Genomic DNA, 22,272 nt, shown 5'->3' with positions numbered 1-22,272 from the left:
ACGCAGGCAAATCATCGTTCTCATGCAACATCAGTGGAGGAGACGGGTGATGAGCAAAAAAATGTACACATTAAATGTCATTAAAAATGTGACAAGGGTGTTAAGAAAAGAAAAAGAAGAAACCAAGAGAATGTGGAATGGGGGCCTGACCCAGCAAGCCGTCCCCGCGAAAGTGACGCTGAACTGTTACCTGAAGAGTGAGCACCAGTTAGTTGGGCAGACAATTCCACTTGTTCGTGTATTCATTCATTCGCTCCCTCATTTATTTATTAAATTCTAAAACGTGTGGCTCTATTCCAGTCACCAGCGTAGACATGAGGTCAGGCCTCATGAACTTTGAGCTCTGGTGACAGAAGACAGACAGTAGAGCGGTAAGTGCACAGGTAAAGGCATAACTGAGGGAAATGCCATCAAGTGAATATTACAGTGTCAGGATGGATCATTAAGGGAAGGGATGCCCGTTTAGACACAGTTATTAGTTACGGCCTAAGGATAAAAAGCTGGGCTTGAAGGATGAGAAGCCACTAGCTTCTCAAGCTGAGGTTTGAGTAAAGAGCATATTTGAAGATCCTAGACTGAGGAGATGAACTATTAGACCTTGGCGGCCGGGTCACTGTGGCAGGACAGGGGACACAGGAAGGTGCGAGAATTGTGGCGAAGCAAGCAGCCAGACTACGTTCTGAGAGTCTAGGTTTTCTTCTAGGCTTTTAGGCAAGAGACCGAGGGGTGTTGGTTTCAGAGTTGCTTTTTTAAAGGCTCCTTCTGGCCCATGTGTGACGTTGGCCGGCTGCAGGGGTGCGGCGTGTCCGGAGGAGACGGTGTGGGGACACAGCAGGGACACTGCAGGCTCCGCGTGGTGCTGTCTGGAGGGGCCGCACGTGGGAAAGCACAGTTTGCTTTTTCAAAACACATAAGCTTTGGGCTGTCTTAGAGCAGCTTTAGAACGTTCAAGTGGAGAGAGGGCAGAGAAGCTGTCGGTGTCATCTACAAAAATTAAAAGGGCTTCTAGAAAAGATAAACTTGGGAGCAGATTCTCACAGTGTATGCAACTTTGTAACTAGAGCACCAAGAAAAGGAATAATTCTAGAAAATGCCAGCACCAGTGAAAAAGACAAGTTAAATTGTTTAATAAAGAAAAATACCACAGTAAACACAGGATTTAACTTTTTTGGAAAAGACGAAAGCAACTTGGTAGAAGGGAACGCAGAGGAGGGTCACAGCTGCTCAGTTGTGGACACAAAAGCTCACTGCTTACCATTGGCGGATAAAAGAGGTGACGCCAGTTACAGCCGGTTCTGGCCTCCTGCTCTCGGCTGGCTTTCTTGCACCAAGACCCCGGGAGAGCACTTGCCAGATGCTCTGCGGCCACTGCTCCCCAGAGGGCCCGTGCTCGCCGATCAGAACAGGGGCGTGGGCGGCTCAGTCAGTTAAGCATCCGTCTTAGGCTCAGGTCATGATCTCACTGTTCGTGGGTTCGAGCCCCGCGTCGGGCTCTGTGCTGACAGCTCGGAGCCTGGAGCTGCTTCCGAGTCTGTGTGTCCCTCGCTCTCTCCGCCCCTCCCCTGCTGGTGCTCTCTCACTCTCAAAAATAAACATTAAAATTTTTAAAAAGGGGGGGGGGAACCAGAACATCTGGCAAAAGTTAATCCACATTTCCTGGATGACATCAGTGGCTGTGTCTCTGTAGTGGCAGCCACCCCACCCCCCCCATTGGGGCAGGCATTCTTCAGTGTGCCTCAACCCGCACCCTTTCCTGTGGTGTGCTGTATCTGGCTCCAAGGAACGTTTTAGTTTGAAGCCTCTAATTTCAGAGTCATGAGAAGGCGCTTGTAACAGGGAAACTGAGGTGGAAGTGAAGTGAGATGACAGATGAGGTGGTTGAACGTATTGTTAAAGTCACCCGGGAGCCCAGTCACCGGAGACGGGTGCGAGGAAAGGATGGCTGTGAGCCTGCTTTCAAGGTTCTCGGGAGGTACAGGTCTAACGTGGGAAAATCTCTGCCTTAATAAGAACTTGTCTCCTTCCGTTTTAAAAAAATATTAAAAAAAATAAGAAAAACATGAAGGTCTCTCTGACGTCACTGTCACTAACTGGGTGTCTCGCAGTCCAGTTCTGACTCTAGATACCTGGAGTTCAGGAAAGACGCTGCAGGTTAAGACTGCCCCCACTTCCTGTGCCACAGCGGCCTCAGTGTCCCCGTCCACCTACACTCTCGTCTACACTGCCGCAGATTTGGGGCCTCCCACAAGCCCTCCGTTTTGATAATTTGGTAGAACAACTCAGAACTTAACTGAAACCACTGTACTTAGGATTACAGTTTTATCATTACGAAGGATGCGGATGAGGAACTGAAGAGATTCACAGGGCAATGTCTGGGGTGGAGGAAAGGACACAGCAGCCTCCACGCCCGCTCCTTGTGCATCCGGGGGTGTCACCTTCCCAGCACACCACTGTGTTCACCAGCCAGGGAGCAGTGCCAGTCCTTTGTGTCTAGAGTTTTGATTGGGCTTAATTACATAGGCATGGTTAATTAAGTCACTGGCTGTGTGATTGAACCCAATCTCCGGCCCCCCTCCACTCGATCTAGATAGGGCTCGCCCCACATTTCAGCCTGAACCCTGTGATTGGTGTTTCTAGTGAGCAGTCCCACCCTGAGGCCTTCTCCGGGCCCACCTCAAGTCACCTCTTTGGCATAACAAAGACACTTCTATCACTCCGGAAATTCCAAGGGTTTTTGAAGCTCCTGGCCAAGAATCAGACAAAGAACAGATATATTCTTTATGATATCACAGATCCACAAATTCTTGGAGCCTCTCTGTCTTCCTCACAATTACTCTTTTGATAAGTGGGTAGAAATGTCTTGATTTTCTAATAGGAACTTTTTCAAGTAGACATGAAAACTGGTTACCTATCCTCTTAAAACCAGTTGAGAAAACGATTTTTAGGTTAAGGAAAGTAATAAGAAAAAATTACTAACCTAAGGCATGGGGTGTCCTCTAATTTGATCTCTTTGAAAGTCGGAACTTGTTTTTGTTGTTTAGACAGAGCTTTATGTATTTTTTTTTTATCTTAACTATTAATGATGATAGCTCTCCCTTTCGCAGTTACTGTCTCTTGTTTGCCAGGAGCAGGGAATAAAAACATGAATAAGATGTGATTTCAGCGGAGAACAAGGATGTGTATACAAATAGTGATTCATGACTCCAGGGGCGCCTGGCTGGCGCGGTAGGTAGAACATGTGACTCGACCTCGGGGTTGTGGGTTTGAGCCCCACTTTGTGTGTAGAGATCACTTAGAATCTTAAACAGGGGCGCCTGAGTGGCTCGCCTGGTTGGGCCTCTGACTCTTGGTTTTGGCTCAGGTCATGATCTCATGGTTCTCGGGGTCAACCCCGATCAGGCTCTGTGCCGACAGCGTGGAGCCTGCTTGGTATTCTCTGCTCCTCCCGCACACGCGTGCACGCATGCTCTTTCTCTCTCTCTCAAAATAAATAAACTTTAAACAAAGTTTCTTTTTTAAAAAAAAATCTTAAACATGGGGCACCTGGGTGGCTCAGTCCGTTAAGCGTCCGACTTCGGCTCAGGTCCTGATCTCAGGGTTTGTGGGTTCGAGCCCCGCGTCGGGCTCTGCTGGCAGCTCAGAGCCTGGAGCCTGCTTCGGATCCTGTGTCCTCCCTCTCCCTGACCCTGCCCTGTTTGTGCTCTGTCTCTGTGTCTCTCAAAAATAAATAAATGTTTAACAAATTTTTTTAATATTAAAAAAAATCTTAAATACTTGTTGATGGCTCCTAAAGTTGGTATATTCACATGTTTAGGGGTTAGACAAGAGAGGGACTCACTTCAGGAGGAGCTAGAAAGACTCCTAGTTTTTTCGTTTAGTGTGCAGAGAATAAAGGATGAAGACTATTTGTTACAGAGAAACCTGATAGCGTGCCTTAGGTACCTGTCAACAGTCTGATGTGGATCCCAGGAGACGAGGCTGGGGAGACAGGAGACAGATCATAAAGCCTCTTGCTTGTTACACAAGATACCGTGGAGTTTAGAGTTTACCCTGTGGGCAATGGGAAGCTAAAGGTTTTAAAGCAGAGTGATTTGCTGAGATGATATTGGCAGCACTGTATAGACATAGTGGAGAGAGACCAGGCGTACCCGTTGGGGGATTGCCCCGCACAAAACCTTACAGGGGCCTGAACCAAGCCAGTGATGGAGAAAACATACTCAGAAGAAGTAGATTATAACAAGAGGCGAGGACAGGGGAAGATTTTAGAACGTCCACAGGGTGCCCCTCTGGTAAAACTTGGACGGTGGTGTAACTAACTGAAAGGCGTGCGGAAGGAGGCGGTTGGGCATCGACGGCAGATTCAGGTTTCGTGCTGCTCAGTGGGATCTGTGCATCCATAGCTCAGAGGAGGAGTCAGCCTGGAGAGAGAAGCCTTAGGTAAGTGATTGCTGAACCCACAAGAAGGAGTGAGCCTGTTGGGTGGACACGCGGGGTCCCTGAGGGAAGGGACGGGAATGCCTGGCGCGGCTGGGATTAGCCTGAAGAGGCCTGGCAGCGGAGGCCATCTGGCCGGATATGGCTTGTGAGCGCAGAGCGGTCTCTGAGTGGTGACCGCTGGCTCTCTGGGGACGCGGGACAACGGGGAATGTGGGCAGTTCGGGTGCGTTCAGCTGCGCGCTGTGTGGTAACTTCGACTGGTTCATTATTTACTCGTGATGACATTCTGTCCAGGAGATATTTGCATTTCTCAGTATTGATTGTTTCACCGTCACATCGTAATTCTTCTAAAAGTGTAGAAAGAGCGTAACTATTTTATTTTAATTTGACTTCGGCCTTCAGCTGACGTTTTTCATATGTATAACTTAAAGACAGATAGATTCATTATACATTAATTGGTATCCTTTTAAAATATCCAAAATAGGACTTCCTACTATACCGTACAATACAAAATTGCCAATGACCTTCTGGACATTGCTATCCTGAAAAAGCTTCTAGTGGCCAAAGCAGAAACAGTGTAATCAATGGGACTACTAATGATAGGATTGGATTGCAATGTAAAGAATATGGTAAACACCCAGTACTCCGTGTTGATATAAATACATGATTGTAGGGGGCACCCGGCTGGCTCAGTTGGAAGAGCCTGCCACTCTTGATCTCCAGGTCACAAGTTCATGCCCCACGTTGGGCACAGAGCTTACTTTAAAAGAAAAAAAAAAAAAAAGATTAAATAGATCAGTGGAGGGAAGGGACAACTCTTCCTCACAGAAGAATTGGAGATACTACATGTAGACTAACCTCTTCAAGCAGGTGGACCTTAATTCCCCTCTTCTTGAATATGCATGAAACAGAGGACAGGAAGGGAAAAATCATCCCTTTGCAGTGACGAGGACTAGCAAACAGCACCTGAACCGGGAGCAAATTTAACTTCATTGATGGATCAAGATGATAACACGTGCCCCGGATATAATGTAATTAGTGGGGAACTTTGTTCTGTGGCCTTTCTTCTAAATCTCACAACCACAGTATTCCTTTAAAAAACACAACCCCAGTCTAATAATAATAAAACCAAAAAAAGAGACATTGTACAAAATATGTGACCAGTAGGTCTCAAAAGTGTCAAGGACCTGAGAAAACAAGGAAAGATTAAGAGACTGCCATAGATGAGAGATTTTTGAGACACGACAGCTAAATACAGTGTGATATCCTGATTGGACCCTAGACCGGGAAAAGGACATAAGTGGAAAAATCCTACTAATGTCAATTTCATAGTTTTGGCAGCTGTATCATAGTTACAGCATAAGAGGTTAACGTTCGGGGAAGTTGGGTAAAGGCTGTATGAGAAGTCCCGCTTTGTACTGTCTTCCATAAATATAACATTATAACAAAACAACTAGTTTAGGTTTTTTTTTTTTTTTACAGAGTGAAGACTATCTCAAATAATAACTAAAAAAATAAAAAGTATTCTTACAGTTTGTATTGAGTAGATTTATCGTAAGTGTTCGTTGGCATAAAGCAGGCATATCTATGAATTATGTTGATGTGAATATGAGGGGAAAAAAACAAAATTTGATCAGGGGCGCAGGCTGGAAGGACCATCCGTCCTTCGCGGTCTGGAGCCAGGTGGCTGACCTTGCCTTGTTTCCTCGCTGGGCAAACTGATCATCACTTGAGCAGATTTGGACTAAACAAGTTAAATGATATAAATCTTTAAAAAGAGTGACAGGTCTAATCGTTTTATAAGTGATGTTTGTGTGGTGGTGAGCTCATTCTTTTTTAACTTCTGTGTTTTTCTGTAGGAACTGTTATAGGCTAATAGTCTAAGGCTATTAATAATCACTGTCGTAGTGATTCCACACGTAAGCCAGGCCTTCTGGCCTCTTCTGGGCCTTGTAACCAATTCTAGTCAGTCAGTATCCATATGCGGTAGAGTCGGGCCTGACGAGCAAGAGAATCACATACTCCATCCCTGTTTTGCAGCATTTCCAGCTCATGGCTGGCTGCACATGGTCGTCAGTCTGCAACCTGGTTTCAAAAATGGGGGTGCGGGTTGGGGAGCAGCAGCATGGAACAAGCCACACTGGTCCTCACAGAGAGGGAATGTGCATCTCCAAGCACACGCATGCGCACACATGATTATTCCAGGCTCGGTAACTTTTTGTCCCCCAGGAATATTTTAGAGCTGAATTTTCTTTTTGTTTGGAAAAATATATACTCAACGGTAAAAGCATGATCAATGGTTGAAGCAAAGTAGACAGTGTTTTGTTTTCTTTTTAAGCAAAGAGTGTTTGCCTTGATCAGAATTTTCTGGTGTATGACATTGTCTCTACCTGATGTGTAAAGATATCCCCAAAAGTAAAGTGGGAGCGTGTGTGAAGATGAGATCCAAAGACTGAGCGTGGTGGTTAGTGTCGTTTGGGGGATTTCCAGTGGAATTCCATTTCAGTGGATCTGATTTGGACATTATGAGAAATAGCCTAATTAGAGGGGAAAAAACAGACTTTTTAGCTTAAAAATCACCAGCATAGGCTCTGAATCATTCTCTCTTGCAGTGCATTTAATTGGTGAGTCAGATGAAATGTATTGCTTTCAGTAAATGTATTTCCCACAATTGGAAACAGCTGTTTTTATCATGGACCCAGCTTTATCTCCGCATTCAGCTCACTCACGAGAAGCTTCCAGGATCCAGAATTAATCTGGAAACAAAAAAAAAAACTGATCAGAAGCTTTCCAGTAGCTGGTTCGTATTCTTTTACTACGGTATTCCTTTGCGTTGTAGGCCGGCTTTGACGCAGTCCCTATTGAACAGACTCTCCCAATGGCCTTATCTTGTAAATGATGCAATAAGTTTCTTTCCTAAAATTTTATAATACATTAGTTTGGGTGGGAAGGAGTGATTTAAATGTTAGAAACTAGTTTTAAATATGTGATTTTAAAATAAATTTGTATTATCTATACACTGGCTTCAGCAAGGCATCCTTCCCAATCTGGCACACTCCATCTGTTCTTCCGTAGCTTCCCCAAAGATCTCCCTGCGGTAGAAACATCAGACAGTCTGCTCACCCAGACGGCTCCCTGGTTCCTCAGGTCCCAGCAGAGTGTGGCCAGAACTCGTAACTGTAGTAAGTTTTGAAAGTTTTCATAGTGGATTTACACTAAAGACAAATACATGTTTTATCCAAGCAGCTGTTGGTTTCATTCACCGTGTTCCTTTGTTCATTTACATTTGGAAATTCCTCATTTTTAGCGTAGGGATTCGGTGAAGTAGTTGGGTTGAATTATTACTCCAGTTTTTTCTTTGTGATGCCTTTTTCCCAACTCACCCTATGATCAATGGGAGTTTTCTCTTTTTATGCTGACATCTCTGCCCACTTGAGTCTGTCCTCACACCCAGGCAGTGTGTAGATGTAGTTGTTGTTTGTTTTTATCTTCGATGGGTTTCAGTTCCTCGTGTGTGGACACTAAGATCTCTTGTGACAAATCAACTTCAGAACATCTGCTTGGTTTCCGCTCACATTTGTATATAATGGAAAGATTTCAGGTTCTTATCCGGTTCTTTTTTGTTTTCTGAACTTTCTGATGTTCTTACCCGTGATGTCACCTCACAGTTTTGCTGTAGAAGGACAGCAGATCTTTCCCCGCTTTGTGTCTTCTTTGTCGAAGGTATTTCCCCGAAACCTGTCTTTGTGTTTAAAAGCTCATTGAATAATAGCCAAGAAAAGTCCGGAGACCCTACAGTCAGAACCACTTCAAGCTTTCCTCACATTTCTAGGTTTGTTTTTAATTCTTTGTTCCCCTGTTATTTTCCCAGTTTATGATGGCGGCTGTTTTTCGTTTCTCTCCTTGCTGATGGTCTGTCTGCCTTCTTTTTTACACAAAGACCTCTCTTTTTCCAGCTGAAGGAAAAGAATGTACTTGTAGTAATCACCTTACGTTTATGCTGAAGTCCAGTTTTATGATTGACCTATATTTTCTACTTTACTTATGTGGGTGGAATTTCCAAACACGCCTCCGAACTGTCAGAGGCCTGAGCAGCGAGACACTCAGCAGTATTTCTGCCCAGTCGTTTTGTGAGCTGTGGAAGTTCCACTAAGATTCTGTTCACTTCTCAAGTACTAAATTATTTGGCTTCGTGCTAGATTGACATGAGAAACGAAGGGAACGCTCCGATACATAAAATTGCGTGTATTCTCCGACAAAAGATTGTCTTGAACTGGCCTCCATACCAGCCTGTCGTCCTGTAAGGAGTGGAGAGTGGATCTGAAATGACCGCTGGTGACACGGGAGCAAACATGCATCGCACGGTGAAGACGGCGACAAAGCAGTCCCTGACCTAAGGAGTCCCGCCCCAGCGTGGCCGGCAGAAGCCGAGAGTCAGCCGGGCAGGCAGGCGGCCGCGCCCTCCCCTTTCCGCCCAGGGCCTTGCACGTGGCCGGGTCGCCTTGCACGTTTCACCCATGGAATCCAGAGCGAGGCCGTGACCCTGAAGGCGGGGTGCTGAAGAGTCAGTGGATTCGAAGATTCACTTCCCAGGACCTTTTTCCAACCTTGCAGGAGCCTCCCAGCCTGGGAGGCTTCTATCCTCCGGGTACTTCCTGGTTGGAGGTACTTTTACTAGCCCTTCTTTATGCTTCGGAATAATGCTGGAGAGTCTAAATTAGTTCCACTTCCTGCGTGAGCGTAAGTCCCTGCCCTTCTTTCATGTTTATTCTACACACTTGACCTTAGCCAAAAGGCCGAGAAGTGATTCTTTCATTTTTATTTTAATGTTGAGTAGTTTCCGACACGGCAGTGACATTATTAAGTAGTTAAGGTCTAAAAATATACGATAAACCTAAGGAGCCAATTTATGTATAATACCATAACGTTCATAAAAACCCTTTCAGTTTCTTACATTACCTCACTTTAGAACTCAACATCAGCCGAGTGAGTTAGAGTGCTTTACCAGCCCTACGTTCAAGTGCATTTACTTGCCGAGATCTTCAGTCTTAATTATAGCAGAGGCGGACTCAAACTCAGGAGCCGTGCACAGTTCTCTGCCTTAGGTGTTGAGGCCTGGATAGGTTGGTCTCTGAACGGACACCTGGTTCTCTCCGGGCGTTATCTTGCTCTTCCCCAGCCACCCAGCTGCATAATGGCACTTACAAAACAGTGCATTTGGGGCAGTGCTGGAGGTAATGTTTGCAAATCCCATGTGATTTCTGCTGTTAGGCTGGTTCGAACATCTTTAACAGGTTGCTGCCTCTTACATAGAAGGTTCTGTCATCATTTTCCAGTCTTAGTCTTGGTTGCTTTATATCATTAGGTAGTTTGTTTTTTTCCAGGTATTCTCACCTTCTTACTGTCCTATAACCAGTGTTTTTTAACAGAACAAGGATCTAATCTGATGATTACCAAGCCCTAGGGATCTATATCTCAGGGATACATTTTTTTTCCCCTGAAATATGAAGTGCTGTTAAGAACATCTCTGCTTTGTATGAAAAGGGAATTCAAACAGACTTTTAAACATGAAAAGTGAAAAGCATCCTGAATGAAGTTTTGTTCCAGTCCCCTGTTAAATCCTAGAAATAGGCTGCGGGTCCCCATTACTTTCAGGAAATGAAAAGTGGCTCAGAAGCTGAGTTAGCTGAGCCACCTCTCTCTCAATTGGTGTGGTTTCTCGGGAACTGCTACCCAATGCTGCCAATAATGATCCCCGGGGACCTGACCCCCTTTCCACCTCCCACTGCCTCCTCCCTCCGCAGCTCCAGATGCCCCCACAGAAGGAGCTGTGAAGAAGGTGTCTGTACCCTCATGCACTCTGAGGTGGGTGAGGCCAGGCAGGGTGACTCTCAGGATATCCTGATGCCCAGAGGTGCGGTTGACGCCTTCATCAAGGCTTTCTTGAAGATGACCAAGAAATCTGGGAAACATTACTCCATAGCCTAGAAACTGAAGACCGAGCTCCAGAACGGGTGGCGCGAATTCCATCCGAAATGCAATACATGCTGACATTCAAGACCCTCGATAAGCTCCTTAAGGGCAGAGACTTTTAAACTATTTTTCTCTCTCTCCCCACCTCCAGTGTCAAGCATAGATGCAAACATATAAACTGTACTCAGTGGACATTAGTTTATGACCAAGAGAGAAGACTTTATAAAAAGTGTTCTCCACCCACTCCTTTCTCTAGTTGTTAACCCGGGATTGTCTGCCCCTTCTTCAGGAGAGGGGCGATAAAGAGAGTTCTCTGATGTCTCAGGCTTCTTGGCCACTGGCGTCTTCTGTCTTGGCTTTGTGTCCAAGTAGGAAGTAGTTATCTATCCAGTGTATGAATTTCTCAGCATTAATACTTAATAAAGTATGTCTTCAGTGATGCCTGGGCTTTTACCTCGTAGATATTTTTACCGTGGGAGCGTCTGGCCGGCTCAGTTGGTGGAGCTTGCAACTCCTCATCTCAGGGGTGGGCGTTCGAGCCCCACGTTGGGTGTGGAGATTACTAAAAAGTAAAGTCCTTATTAAAAAAGATATTTTTATTGTGGTATTTAACTCTTCAATGGAAATCTTATCAGAACCACAATGTAGGGTGGATTTATTGTACCGTCAGTTTTTAAAATTCCTTTGTATTTGTTTTTAAGATTCAATGATAAACAGTCTTGCGTATTGATGAGATCTCACGTTGGTCATCGCTGGGGTGGAGAAGTAGGAGTACAGTTACAGTACCAGTTTTCCAAAAATCCAGCTTGTTACTCTTGAAGGGCAGCACAGAGCCCTGTGTCTCACCTGGGTAGGACTGAGCGAGGATTTGCAGTGGTGTGATTTATGATACTACATAATTAGAACAAAGCCCACGGTTTTATTATTATCTGGGTCAGAGAAAGGGAAACACTACAAATGTGGCTCCATTCATTTCTGTCCTCAGGAGGTTCTTTGCTCAGTCACATCTCCATCAAGGGGTTCGCTCCCATTTAGAGGTGAACAAATCTTATATTGAAGTATTTGATTTCTGATAGCTTTTGTACTTAACAGTTATGCGTACGGTTTTCTATTTGTGTCTTCTCTCAAGTGTAAAGTGAACGCCTCAGAGTCCTGCTAGCCCTTCTAATCAACACGGCATGGACATCTTCTGTATGCCCTCACCGGCTGGCTTTTTCGCTTCTAAATGATCCAGTATCAGAGCCACGTATATTGTATTCAGAAGAATAATCTTTCCTGAACAACATATTTTTCTCTTGAGTAAGAGATGTGTTAAATTATGCTGCATTGATAGGGGTTTTGGTTAAAAGTATGTTACTTTTGAAAGGAAATTGAGTTTCTGTGTCTTTATGAGCTCTTACATATATAACCAAGGAACGTTAAGTGTGCAGCGTTACAGTACGTTTGCTCTGTTCCCTGGATAAATTAGTCACCAGTTCTTCCAGAATATGCTGTAGAGGAAACAGAGTATGAAGGTGACCTCACGTGTTTTTTTTTGTTTGTTTGTTTGTTTATTTATTAATGAGATGGAGAAACAGAGGATGAGTGGGGGAGAGGCAGCGAGAGGGGGAGACAGAGAATCCAAAGCAGGCTCCAGCCTTGGGGCTCGAGCCCATGCACTGAGATCATGACCTGAGCCGAAGTCAGATGCTTAACCGACTGAGCCACCCAGGCGCCCCTGATCTCCTGTGTTTAAGACCCACCTCTGATTCTGTTAAATGAAACGCTTAGGTTGGACCTGCTTTTCTCACATCAGTTGTTCCTAATTAATTGCATTGTAAATTTTGTCTGTCAGTTTCTGTGATGAACCTGAATTGATAATCGGGCACAGGTGTGATTGCAATCCTGCTAGTGACCGTTATTGATGAACCCCTTCATGACGTGTTTCCTGGTGGTGACACGCCAGAACGAAATCGTGAATTCTGTTCCTTCTTCCTCTAAAACTTTTCTCCGTGTTAACGTGACAGGAGAAATTGACGTGGGAGAGGCTGTGAGGCTGTGCTGGCGGCACGTGGCCCGGCCTCTCCACTTGTCCACTTCCTGTCACTCGCACGTTGTATGGCTGCTGGGAGTGGCAGTGACACCCACTCACTTGTCCTAATTCAGACACAGAATCATTTGAAACTGTGCTCAGACTTGAGTTTTGCCACGATTCCTGTCCTTTGCTATCTCTCCAGGTTCGCAGCCAACCTCGGAGAAGTCTTCCCAGCGGGCGCCGGAGAGCACGAGCAGCAGCCCCGCCCGCAAGCGGTCTTCGTCGGAGAGCACGTCCTCCACAGGCAAGTCCCTCTGTCTCGTCGCCGGCCTGTGCCCGGGCCCTCCCGAAAGTTAGCGCACCGCCGCCTACAATCACTCACAGTACAGTTTCGTGGGAGACACGGGGTGCACACTGACGCGGTGCACCCCCTCCCCTCCTGAGTCCAGGGGCCCGCGCTCCCAGACCTGCACTGGTTTTCAGGTGGTCCGGACCGCATAACTCAAAGGGACCGGGTTCAAGAGTAGGCCCGGGGTGTGCTACGGCGGTGTGGGTTGGAGCCATTTTATAGACTTAGATATGTGTACGAATAAAATTATGTTGATAAAGCAGTCGTTTCCCAAGTAGCTTTCACAGGCGTCTCAGATACCCAGAATAATTTATGAGGTGGAAAGAAGAATCTCTATCAATAATTATTTCTAACCTCAACTTAAGTATTTAATGTTTGTATATTGTAAATGAACATAATCTCTTTTTTTTTTTTAAAGAAGCCTCAAACTTTCTTCTTTTTTTTTTTTTAATGTTTTATTTATTTCTAGGAGAGAGAGAGAGACAGTGTGAGCAGGGGAGGGTCAGAGAGAGAGGGAGTCACAGACTGAAACAGGCTCCAGGCTCCGAGCTGGCAGTCAGCACAGGGCCCGACGCGGGGCTCGAACCCATGAACCGCGAGATCATGACCTAAGCGAAAGTCGGACGCTTAACCGACTAAGCCACCCAGGCGCCCCGAACATAATCTCTTATTACAGCATCATATTTGTGTAGCTTTGAACATAGATTCAAGTTATGCTCCCAGTTTTTTTTTCCTGATAGTTTGTGTGTTTACAAAAAAGCAAATTAGAGGGGAACGCATATACATGTATCTGTCCTCTGTCCTCTGCCTTTACTGAGGACTGGGGAGGGGGAAGTGCTTTTTACTGTCAGTATCCTCAGGGCGGATGGGGCGAGGTAGGGCCATTCCAGGCAGGGGGAGATAATAAAAGAGGGGCACCTGGGGGGCTCAGTCCGTCGAGCATCTGACTTCAGCTCTGGTCACGATCTCACAGTTCTTGAGTTCATGCCCCACGTGGAGCTCTGTGCTGACAGCTCAAAACCCAGAGCCTGGAGCTGCTTCGGGTGCTGCGTCTCCCTCGCTCTCTGCCCGCCCCACTTGTGCTCTTCTCTCTCTCAAAACTATATGAACCTTGGGGCTCCTGCGGGGCTCAGTCGGTTAAGCGTCCGACTTCGGCTCAGGTCATGATCTCACGGTTCGTGGGTTCGAGTTCTGCATCGGGCTCTGTGCTGACAGCTCAGAGCCTGGAGCTGCTTCAGATTCTGTGTCTCCCTCTCTCTCTGCCCCTCCCCTGCTCACACCGTCTCTCTCTCTCTCAGAAATAAATAAAACATTTATTTATATATATATATATGTATATATAAACCTTAAAAAACTAAATAAAAGAGCCAGCGTGGTTATGGTAAAGGGACTGAATGTGAGGCTGGAAAGACAGGGAACCTTATTAATGATGCTGAGGGACCATTGGAAGTTTTAGGCAAGAAAGTGACATATCATTTCTTGGCTTTCTACCCATGTTTTAGTTTTTTGTTTTTGTTTTTGAATTTTTATTTTTGAGAGAGAGAGAGAGAAAACATGTGCATGAGCAGAGGAGGGGCAGAGAGACAGGGAGCGAGAATCCCGAGCAGGCTCTGGACTCTCAGCACAAAGCCTGACACAGGGCTCGAACCCACGGACTGAGATCATATCTGAGCCGAAGTGGGACACTTAACCAACTGAGCCACCCTATCCATGGTTTTTGATTAGGAAGTCGCTTGTGACTTATGGTCAGAAAATCTAATCTTCCATTAGGTTCAAGGGCACTCTGTCAAACTGTATCTGTGTTGTACTTACTGAAATTATCTTATGATGAGCTTCCCCATATTGGGAGCTTTTTATTAGCACCATGGTGCTCTCAGAGTGCAGTGGAACTGACTCGAGCACGCTGGGGCTTCGTCTCTCGGAGCGCTCTCTTTTCACACCGCTTCAGGCAGGCTCTCAGACAGCAGGGGAGCTACTTTTGGCATCGTCGACCGAGACCAGGGTTTAGCATGCTGCAGCCTGCAGACCAGATGCAACCCAAGGGTTCTTGTAGAGCCGTCCTCAGCTAAGAATTGCTTTTACATTTTTACTTCTGTACTTATTTTTTTTTGTTTTTTTATTTATAAATTTTTTATTAGTATTTATTCATTTTTGAGACACAGAGAGAGACAGAACATGAGTGGGGAGGGGTGGAGAGTGATGGAGACAGAATCTGAAGCAGGCTCCAGGCTCTGAGCTGTCAGCACAGATCCCAGCATGGGGCTCGAACTCACAGACTGCTAGATAACAACCTGAGCTGAAGTCAGACACTTAACCGACTAAGCCACCCAGGCGCCTGTGTTTTTACCAAGGGTAGTTTAAAAAACAAAGGAGACAGAAGACATCGTAAGTGTCTTTAAAAGCCTAAAATATTTACTGTCTAGCATTTTGTAGAAGTTTGCCAACCCCTAAAAAGAATGAAATCTCATGGAGATACCCACAAAGAAAAATCACCAAAATATTTTATTTGGGTAAACGAAAGAAACACTGCTCAAATCCATGAAGTTACCCTCACCATAAGACCTTACTGAGAGTCACTGTGAATACTAAGCACTGGAGACACAGACATGACTAACGCAAGGTTCCGGCCCTCGAGGACTCAGCCATGCTCCCTGCTAGCAGGTGGGTTAAGTCCTGTGACACACAAGTGTGTCGAACCCGAGCCCTGAGCACGTGTGTGGGGACCACAGGAGGCGGCGCAGTGGGTTGAGCGCCCGGCTCCTGATTTTGGCTCAGGTCATGATCTCCTGGCTCGTGGGTTCCAGCTCCACATTGGGCTCCATGCTGACAGTGCTAAGGCCGCCTGGGGTTCTGTCTCTCTCTCCCCCTCCCTGTCCCTCCCCTGCTCACGTGCGCACACCTGCCTTCCCTCCCCCCCTTCTCTTTCCCAAAATAAATAAATAAACCTTAAAAAAACCCGACAGTCCTGAAGACGTGACACGCGCTGCTGTAGTTTGAGCGCTGGCGGGCGGAGTAAGGAGTGAGAATGTGGTGCGACATGCTGGCGACAGTGCCGGGAGAAAGGCACAAACCGTAAAAGGGGTGCTGATTCTGGAGAGCAGTGCGTCACCTGCTGTCGCTCGTGTGTGAGGGGTATTAGTGCGATTGTGGCTGAGCGTGAAGCTGTGAAGTAATGATGCGCTGTATCCCACAGGGCGTAGGGTGGTTTGGGTTGTTCGTGCGTTTGTGTTTTCATTTGAAGGAGTTGAGACTTTATCGTGGAGGCGGTCAGGAGCCACTAGGGGATTTTGAACAGGAAAGATAAAATTCATTTCATGCATGGTGTAGTTCAAAATTGGACAGATCTGCAGTGCTAAAAACATCCCACGTTTCAGTGGCTCGACACAGGAAAGTGTTACTTTTTGTTCACGCCGTGTGAGCAGCCTGGCTCCGCTCTGGGCACCTTCCTTGTCGGACGCTGTGGAAGCCAGCCTCTATCCGGAATGCTGCTGGTCTTGTGGGAGAGGGTGAAGGGCGTAAAACACAAGAACCAGCTCTTAAAGTTTGTGCCCAGAACGAACTGTGACTCCTCACACTTGAGTGATTAACACGGATGGCGCGGTTAGGTCTCATGTCGAGGAAGTGTCGGGTGTGTGCGGCTCTCAGAGTCAGGGCAGCAACCGTTTACGAATAATGGCTTCGTCTACCACCGACACCATTGTGGACTCTGTCCGCAGCACTGCGCGGGAGGGGACGGACTGTGACATGGCTTCGGGTTGGGATCTGTGGAAATGGAACAGCACAGGGACCACTGAGGCGGAGATGTTAATTAGCCATTGGAGGCAGTGGCTTGTCGTTTGACAGGCGTCCCTGGTCGAGACGCAGAGGCAGCGGCATGTAATGGGGACTTGGGTCTGGCAGCGAGTGAGATTACCCAGCGGGGAAGTACCAGCTTGGGAGGAGGGCAGGAAAGCAGGCTTAAGAAACGTTCACATTCGAGGGAAGCGGAAGAGAAGGTGCCAGTGATGACATAAAAATTTTAAGTAGGTTTTTATATAGAAAAATCAAAGAGCACGTGTAACAGAAGCCCTTCAATGTCACATGTCACAAAGAGGTCAAGAAAGATGTGGACAGAAAGTGTTAAAAAATTGGGAAGATGATTTTTAAGAAACCACTTCGCAGGTGGAGTTAGAGCAGATTGGCTGCCTGAGAAGGTGCTGGGTTCAGGCGCCGCTGGTACGGACTGGAGCTTTGCTTCCAGCAGGGAGGAGGGAGAGGAGGAGCAGGGAGGAGGCTCCGTACACGGAGCCAACAGATAAGCGTCTCGGTACTTAAAGCTAAAAATGCTAGATAAGATATGGAAAACATTTCTTAAACCATGGCTGAAATCTGAACTAAGTAGGCAGGAAACCAGAAGCTTTCAGAAAGCTCGATTCAGTAGGACTTAGGAGTATTAGTGCTGCTTGCCATTTGCCTGAGTCCTGGTGGTGGACGGCCTGACTCTGGGCCTCATCCAGGAGCAGGAGACAAAGCACAAAGCCTAAGACGCCACCAGCACAGGCTCACGTGGGATTTCCCGGGGAGAGCAGACAGAGACACAGCCGTCACAGACACACCCGTCACGGGACAGCCTGGTGGCTCCCTTTAAGTTTGGCTCTGAGAGGGGCTGCAATAGGGGTTCCTCCCCTCCTGCTCACACCGCCCCCCGCTCACACTGCCCTCCCGCTCACACTCCCTTCTTGTTCACCCTCCCTCCTGCTCACTCTGCCCTCGCACTAACACTGCCCTCCCGCTCACACTGCCCTCCCGCTTACACTCCCCTCTTGTTCACACACCCCTCCTACTCACACTTCCGACCCGCTCACACTGCCCTCCCGCTCACTCTGCCCTCCCGCTCACACCCCCTTCCGCTCACACTCCCCTCCTGCTCACACTGCCCTCCCGCTCACTCTGCCCTCCCGCTCACACCCCCTTCCGCTCCCACTCCCCTCCTGCTCACACTGCCCTCCCGCTCACTCTGCCCTCCCGCTCACACCCCCTTCCGCTCCCACTCCCCTCCTGCTCACACTGCCCTCCCGCTCACTCTGCCCTCCCGCTCACACCCCCTTCCGCTCCCACTCCCCTCCTGCTCACACTGCCCTCCCGCTCACTCTGCCCTCCCGCTCACACCCCCTTCCGCTCCCACTCCCCTCCTGCTCACACTGCCCTCCCGCTCACTCTGCCCTCCCGCTCACACCCCCTTCCGCTCCCACTCCCCTCCTGCTCACACTGCCCTCCCGCTCACTCTGCCCTCCCGCTCACACCCCCTTCCGCTCCCACTCCCCTCCTGCTCACACTGCCCTCCCGCTCACTCTGCCCTCCCGCTCACACCCCCTTCCGCTCCCACTCCCCTCCTGCTCACACTGCCCTCCCGCTCACTCTGCCCTCCCGCTCACACCCCCTTCCGCTCCCACTCCCCTCCTGCTCACACTGCCCTCCCGCTCACTCTGCCCTCCCGCTCACACCCCCTTCCGCTCCCACTCCCCTCCTGCTCACACTGCCCTCCCGCTCACTCTGCCCTCCCGCTCACACCCCCTTCCGCTCCCACTCCCCTCCTGCTCACACTGCCCTCCCGCTCACTCTGCCCTCCCGCTCACACCCCCTTCCGCTCCCACTCCCCTCCTGCTCACACTGCCCTCCCGCTCACTCTGCCCTCCCGCTCACACCCCCTTCCGCTCCCACTCCCCTCCTGCTCACACTGCCCTCCCGCTCACTCTGCCCTCCCGCTCACACCCCCTTCCGCTCCCACTCCCCTCCTGCTCACACTGCCCTCCCGCTCACTCTGCCCTCCCGCTCACACCCCCTTCCGCTCCCACTCCCCTCCTGCTCACACTGCCCTCCCGCTCACTCTGCCCTCCCGCTCACACCCCCTTCCGCTCCCACTCCCCTCCTGCTCACACTGCCCTCCCGCTCACTCTGCCCTCCCGCTCACACCCCCTTCCGCTCCCACTCCCCTCCTGCTCACACTGCCCTCCCGCTCACTCTGCCCTCCCGCTCACACCCCCTTCCGCTCCCACTCCCCTCCTGCTCACACTGCCCTCCCGCTCACTCTGCCCTCCCGCTCACACCCCCTTCCGCTCCCACTCCCCTCCTGCTCACACTGCCCTCCCGCTCACTCTGCCCTCCCGCTCACACCCCCTTCCGCTCCCACTCCCCTCCTGCTCACACTGCCCTCCCGCTCACTCTGCCCTCCCGCTCACACCCCCTTCCGCTCCCACTCCCCTCCTGCTCACACTGCCCTCCCGCTCACTCTGCCCTCCCGCTCACACCCCCTTCCGCTCCCACTCCCCTCCTGCTCACACTGCCCTCCCGCTCACTCTGCCCTCCCGCTCACACCCCCTTCCGCTCCCACTCCCCTCCTGCTCACACTGCCCTCCCGCTCACTCTGCCCTCCCGCTCACACCCCCTTCCGCTCCCACTCCCCTCCTGCTCACACTGCCCTCCCGCTCACTCTGCCCTCCCGCTCACACCCCCTTCCGCTCCCACTCCCCTCCTGCTCACACTGCCCTCCCGCTCACTCTGCCCTCCCGCTCACACCCCCTTCCGCTCCCACTCCCCTCCTGCTCACACTGCCCTCCCGCTCACTCTGCCCTCCCGCTCACACCCCCTTCCGCTCCCACTCCCCTCCTGCTCACACTGCCCTCCCGCTCACTCTGCCCTCCCGCTCACACCCCCTTCCGCTCCCACTCCCCTCCTGCTCACACTGCCCTCCCGCTCACTCTGCCCTCCCGCTCACACCCCCTTCCGCTCCCACTCCCCTCCTGCTCATGCTCCCCTCCCATTCACACCCTGTCCCTCTCACACCCCTTCCCGCTCACACTGCCCTCCCGCCCACAATGCCTACGGGACCCAGACAGAAATGGAGGAAGATCTGTTGTGGGCGGTAGTGGCCTGAGTTCCGTTCAGAGACAGCTGCAAGCTTAATTCCTGTTCAGTGTGAACCTGAGTGTCCTGGGTCAGGGCGCCCTCAGCCCCAGTTGACCTGATGTCCGCGTCATCGCCAGCAGCCAGAGCGCTAGGGAGGAGGCGCCCTCTGTTTTGCCGTCGAAAGGCCAACAGGAGGGCCCCTGGCCAGCTCAGTCTGCGCAGCATGCCACTCTGGGCCTCGGGGTTGGGAGGCCCGGCCCCACGTTGGGTGCAGAGATGACTTAAAAATAGTCTTTTTTTTTTTTTTTTTTTAAATACAGTCTTTTGGGGGCACCTGGTGGCTCAGTCAGTTGAGCATCCGATTTTGGCTCAGGTCAGGGTTTCATGGTTTCTGAGTTCGAGCCCCGCGTCAGGCTCTGTGCTGACAGCTCAGAGCCTGGAGCTGCTTCGGATTCTGTGTCTCCTTCTCTCCTTGCCCCTCCTCCACTCTTGCTTTGTCTCTCTCTCCCTCAAAAATAAATAAAAACATTAAAAAATACAATCTTTTAAAAATTAATTAAAAATAAAGGCAAATAGCTCACCAGAACTATGTCCTAACCTTCTAGGTATATTCATAGAAATGAAAATATGTGTAGAGACCGTCTGCATAGTAACCGAGATACAGAAACTGTAGAAAACAACTTTGTACAAGATATCTTATGGCCTGTCCTTGAACTGTTTTGAAATAAATCCAAAGGGATAATGTACTAAAATACACTAAAAGAGTATATGATTTTACTGATGTGTGCAGCCACTGTTCTGAAAAGTCGTGGCTGTGACCTTAGCGGGATCTCTTGGGAGACATGGCAGTGGATTGCCTGGACTTACTTATAATGTGGCAGCTGGGTTTCAGAGAGGCCCAGGTGGAATGTGTCCTGCCTTTTCTAGCCCAACCTGGAAAGCACCATATTCTTACCTCTGTCAAAGTCTCTTTGCTAGAAGCAAGTGACTGAGGGCAGCTCCTTTTCCAGAGGAGAGGCCTTAGGTCCGACCGCTTGTTGGGAGCAGCGGGCAAAGACGTGTACGTACGGGTTGCACTAGCTCTGCCAGCAGGTGGGCCGTTGCTCAGGGCCGGGAGACGAGGTTAGCCTAGTACCGGGTGGCCTGGGTAGTGTGAAGGAAAGTGAGTAGGTTCAAGAGGCCGGACTGACGTAAAATCCAGTGTTACGATTTGTGGGCAGAGTAGAGGAGAAATAATAGATGATGTGGCCTGAGCTTGGCTCACAAAATCCCTGGCACATGATTGGTGCTCAGTGTATATGATGTTGAAGTGCTGGCTTCCCTCTCACAGTCACTGAACTTGGCGCTCTGGAGGACCGAGGTTGCAGGAGGAGGTAGTGACTTAAGGCGTGAATAGGAGTTTGAGAAATCTGTGAACCATGCAGAAGTAGAGAAATAGGAAAACAAGTTTTATTCAGAAAATAGAGATTGGGGAGTCATCAGAAAGTAGGTGCTATTGAATGAACTGTCAAAGAGAGCAGGGAGACTTGGGTCAGGGAAGAACCACTTGTGCCAGAGAGTGGCAGGCGGTTACAGGCACAGGCCAGCTACAGGAAGGGGACAGTGCGCATTCTCTGATTGTCAGATAAAAGCAATTAGAATGTGTGTTCCGATCATCAAAGCCGTGAGAACAAGCATGCTCCCGGTGGGGTAGAAACGCAGTACTGGGGGTGCGGGGCCCACGGTTAGATTTGATGGAGCTGCGAGTAATGGGAAGAGAAAGTGGATTGGCAGAGAAACAGTGGAGGCTGGAGTTTCAAAAGCTGAGAGTTTGAAGTTTCAAAACTACTAAACTTAAACAATACTACTAGATATTATTCAAAGGAAGTTATTGGTAATTTGAGAAAAATTCCAGTGTAGTCTGATGAGACCGGAATGTGGAATGCCTGGGCCGTGTCGAGGGGCATCTGGAATTGTGTCACGTTTTACACTCATACAGGTGAGAAATGCATCCATCAACTTCGGAAAAGCATGACCTGTGGTCATTAGTGGGAAACAGCGAGGCACTTGGGAGGTGGCCCTGTTCCATATCTGATGTTGGCAAATACGATAACGGTAGCACCTCGCCAGGGGACCGTGAGCGTCCCCCACGTGGAGTGTAGTCACGGACGCGTGCTAAGGGCAGGCTAGGAGTCAAACCGCCACGTCACGGGGCCACTAAGGTGACAAGGATGAAGTGGAAGACCGCTTATTTTCTCCGCATACTGGTCACGGTGGAGCTGACAGAAGTGAAGTGAAGTAACTTCTTTCCCCAAGAAGTTTTACTCACATCCCCGTGCTTACAGCACGGCCAGAAAAAGCACCGAACTAGAAACATCATCTATATTGTAAAAATTAGCTCTTTGTCTGACATGTAACTGTCAAGTCTCCTAACTTAAATGGACCTTCATTTTTGAAGAAATAAACGATTCGTTTCTGGTCCTCATCTCAGACAGTGAGCATTGTCGTCATTGCTTTTTTACTCGCATATTAATAGGAGGCACAGGCCAGTTTTGAAATTATTGAGATGACTGTGGTGTGCCTGATTCAGGACCGTACACCGGGGGTCAGCCTGCCTGGGAGAGAGAGATGCATC

General features: G+C 49.0%; 1 protein-coding gene across 1 annotated transcript in view; it reads left to right on the top strand.

The window, feature by feature from the left end:
- ASH1L (ASH1 like histone lysine methyltransferase) overlaps positions 1-22,272 on the top strand; it is a 178,780-nt gene that overhangs the window by 66,761 nt on the left and 89,747 nt on the right. Inside the window, exon 4 of the mRNA XM_077764062.1 lies at positions 12,627-12,728. Within this exon, the coding sequence (XP_077620188.1) occupies positions 12,627-12,728 (102 nt within the window). The remainder of the gene's footprint in view (positions 1-12,626; positions 12,729-22,272) is intronic.

Source organism: Crocuta crocuta, unplaced genomic scaffold, assembly GCF_008692635.1.
Source record: "Crocuta crocuta isolate KB4526 unplaced genomic scaffold, BGI_CrCroc_1.0 scaffold528, whole genome shotgun sequence".
Classification (NCBI taxonomy): Eukaryota; Metazoa; Chordata; class Mammalia; order Carnivora; family Hyaenidae; genus Crocuta; species Crocuta crocuta.
This window is presented reverse-complemented; position numbering and strand designations above follow the sequence as displayed.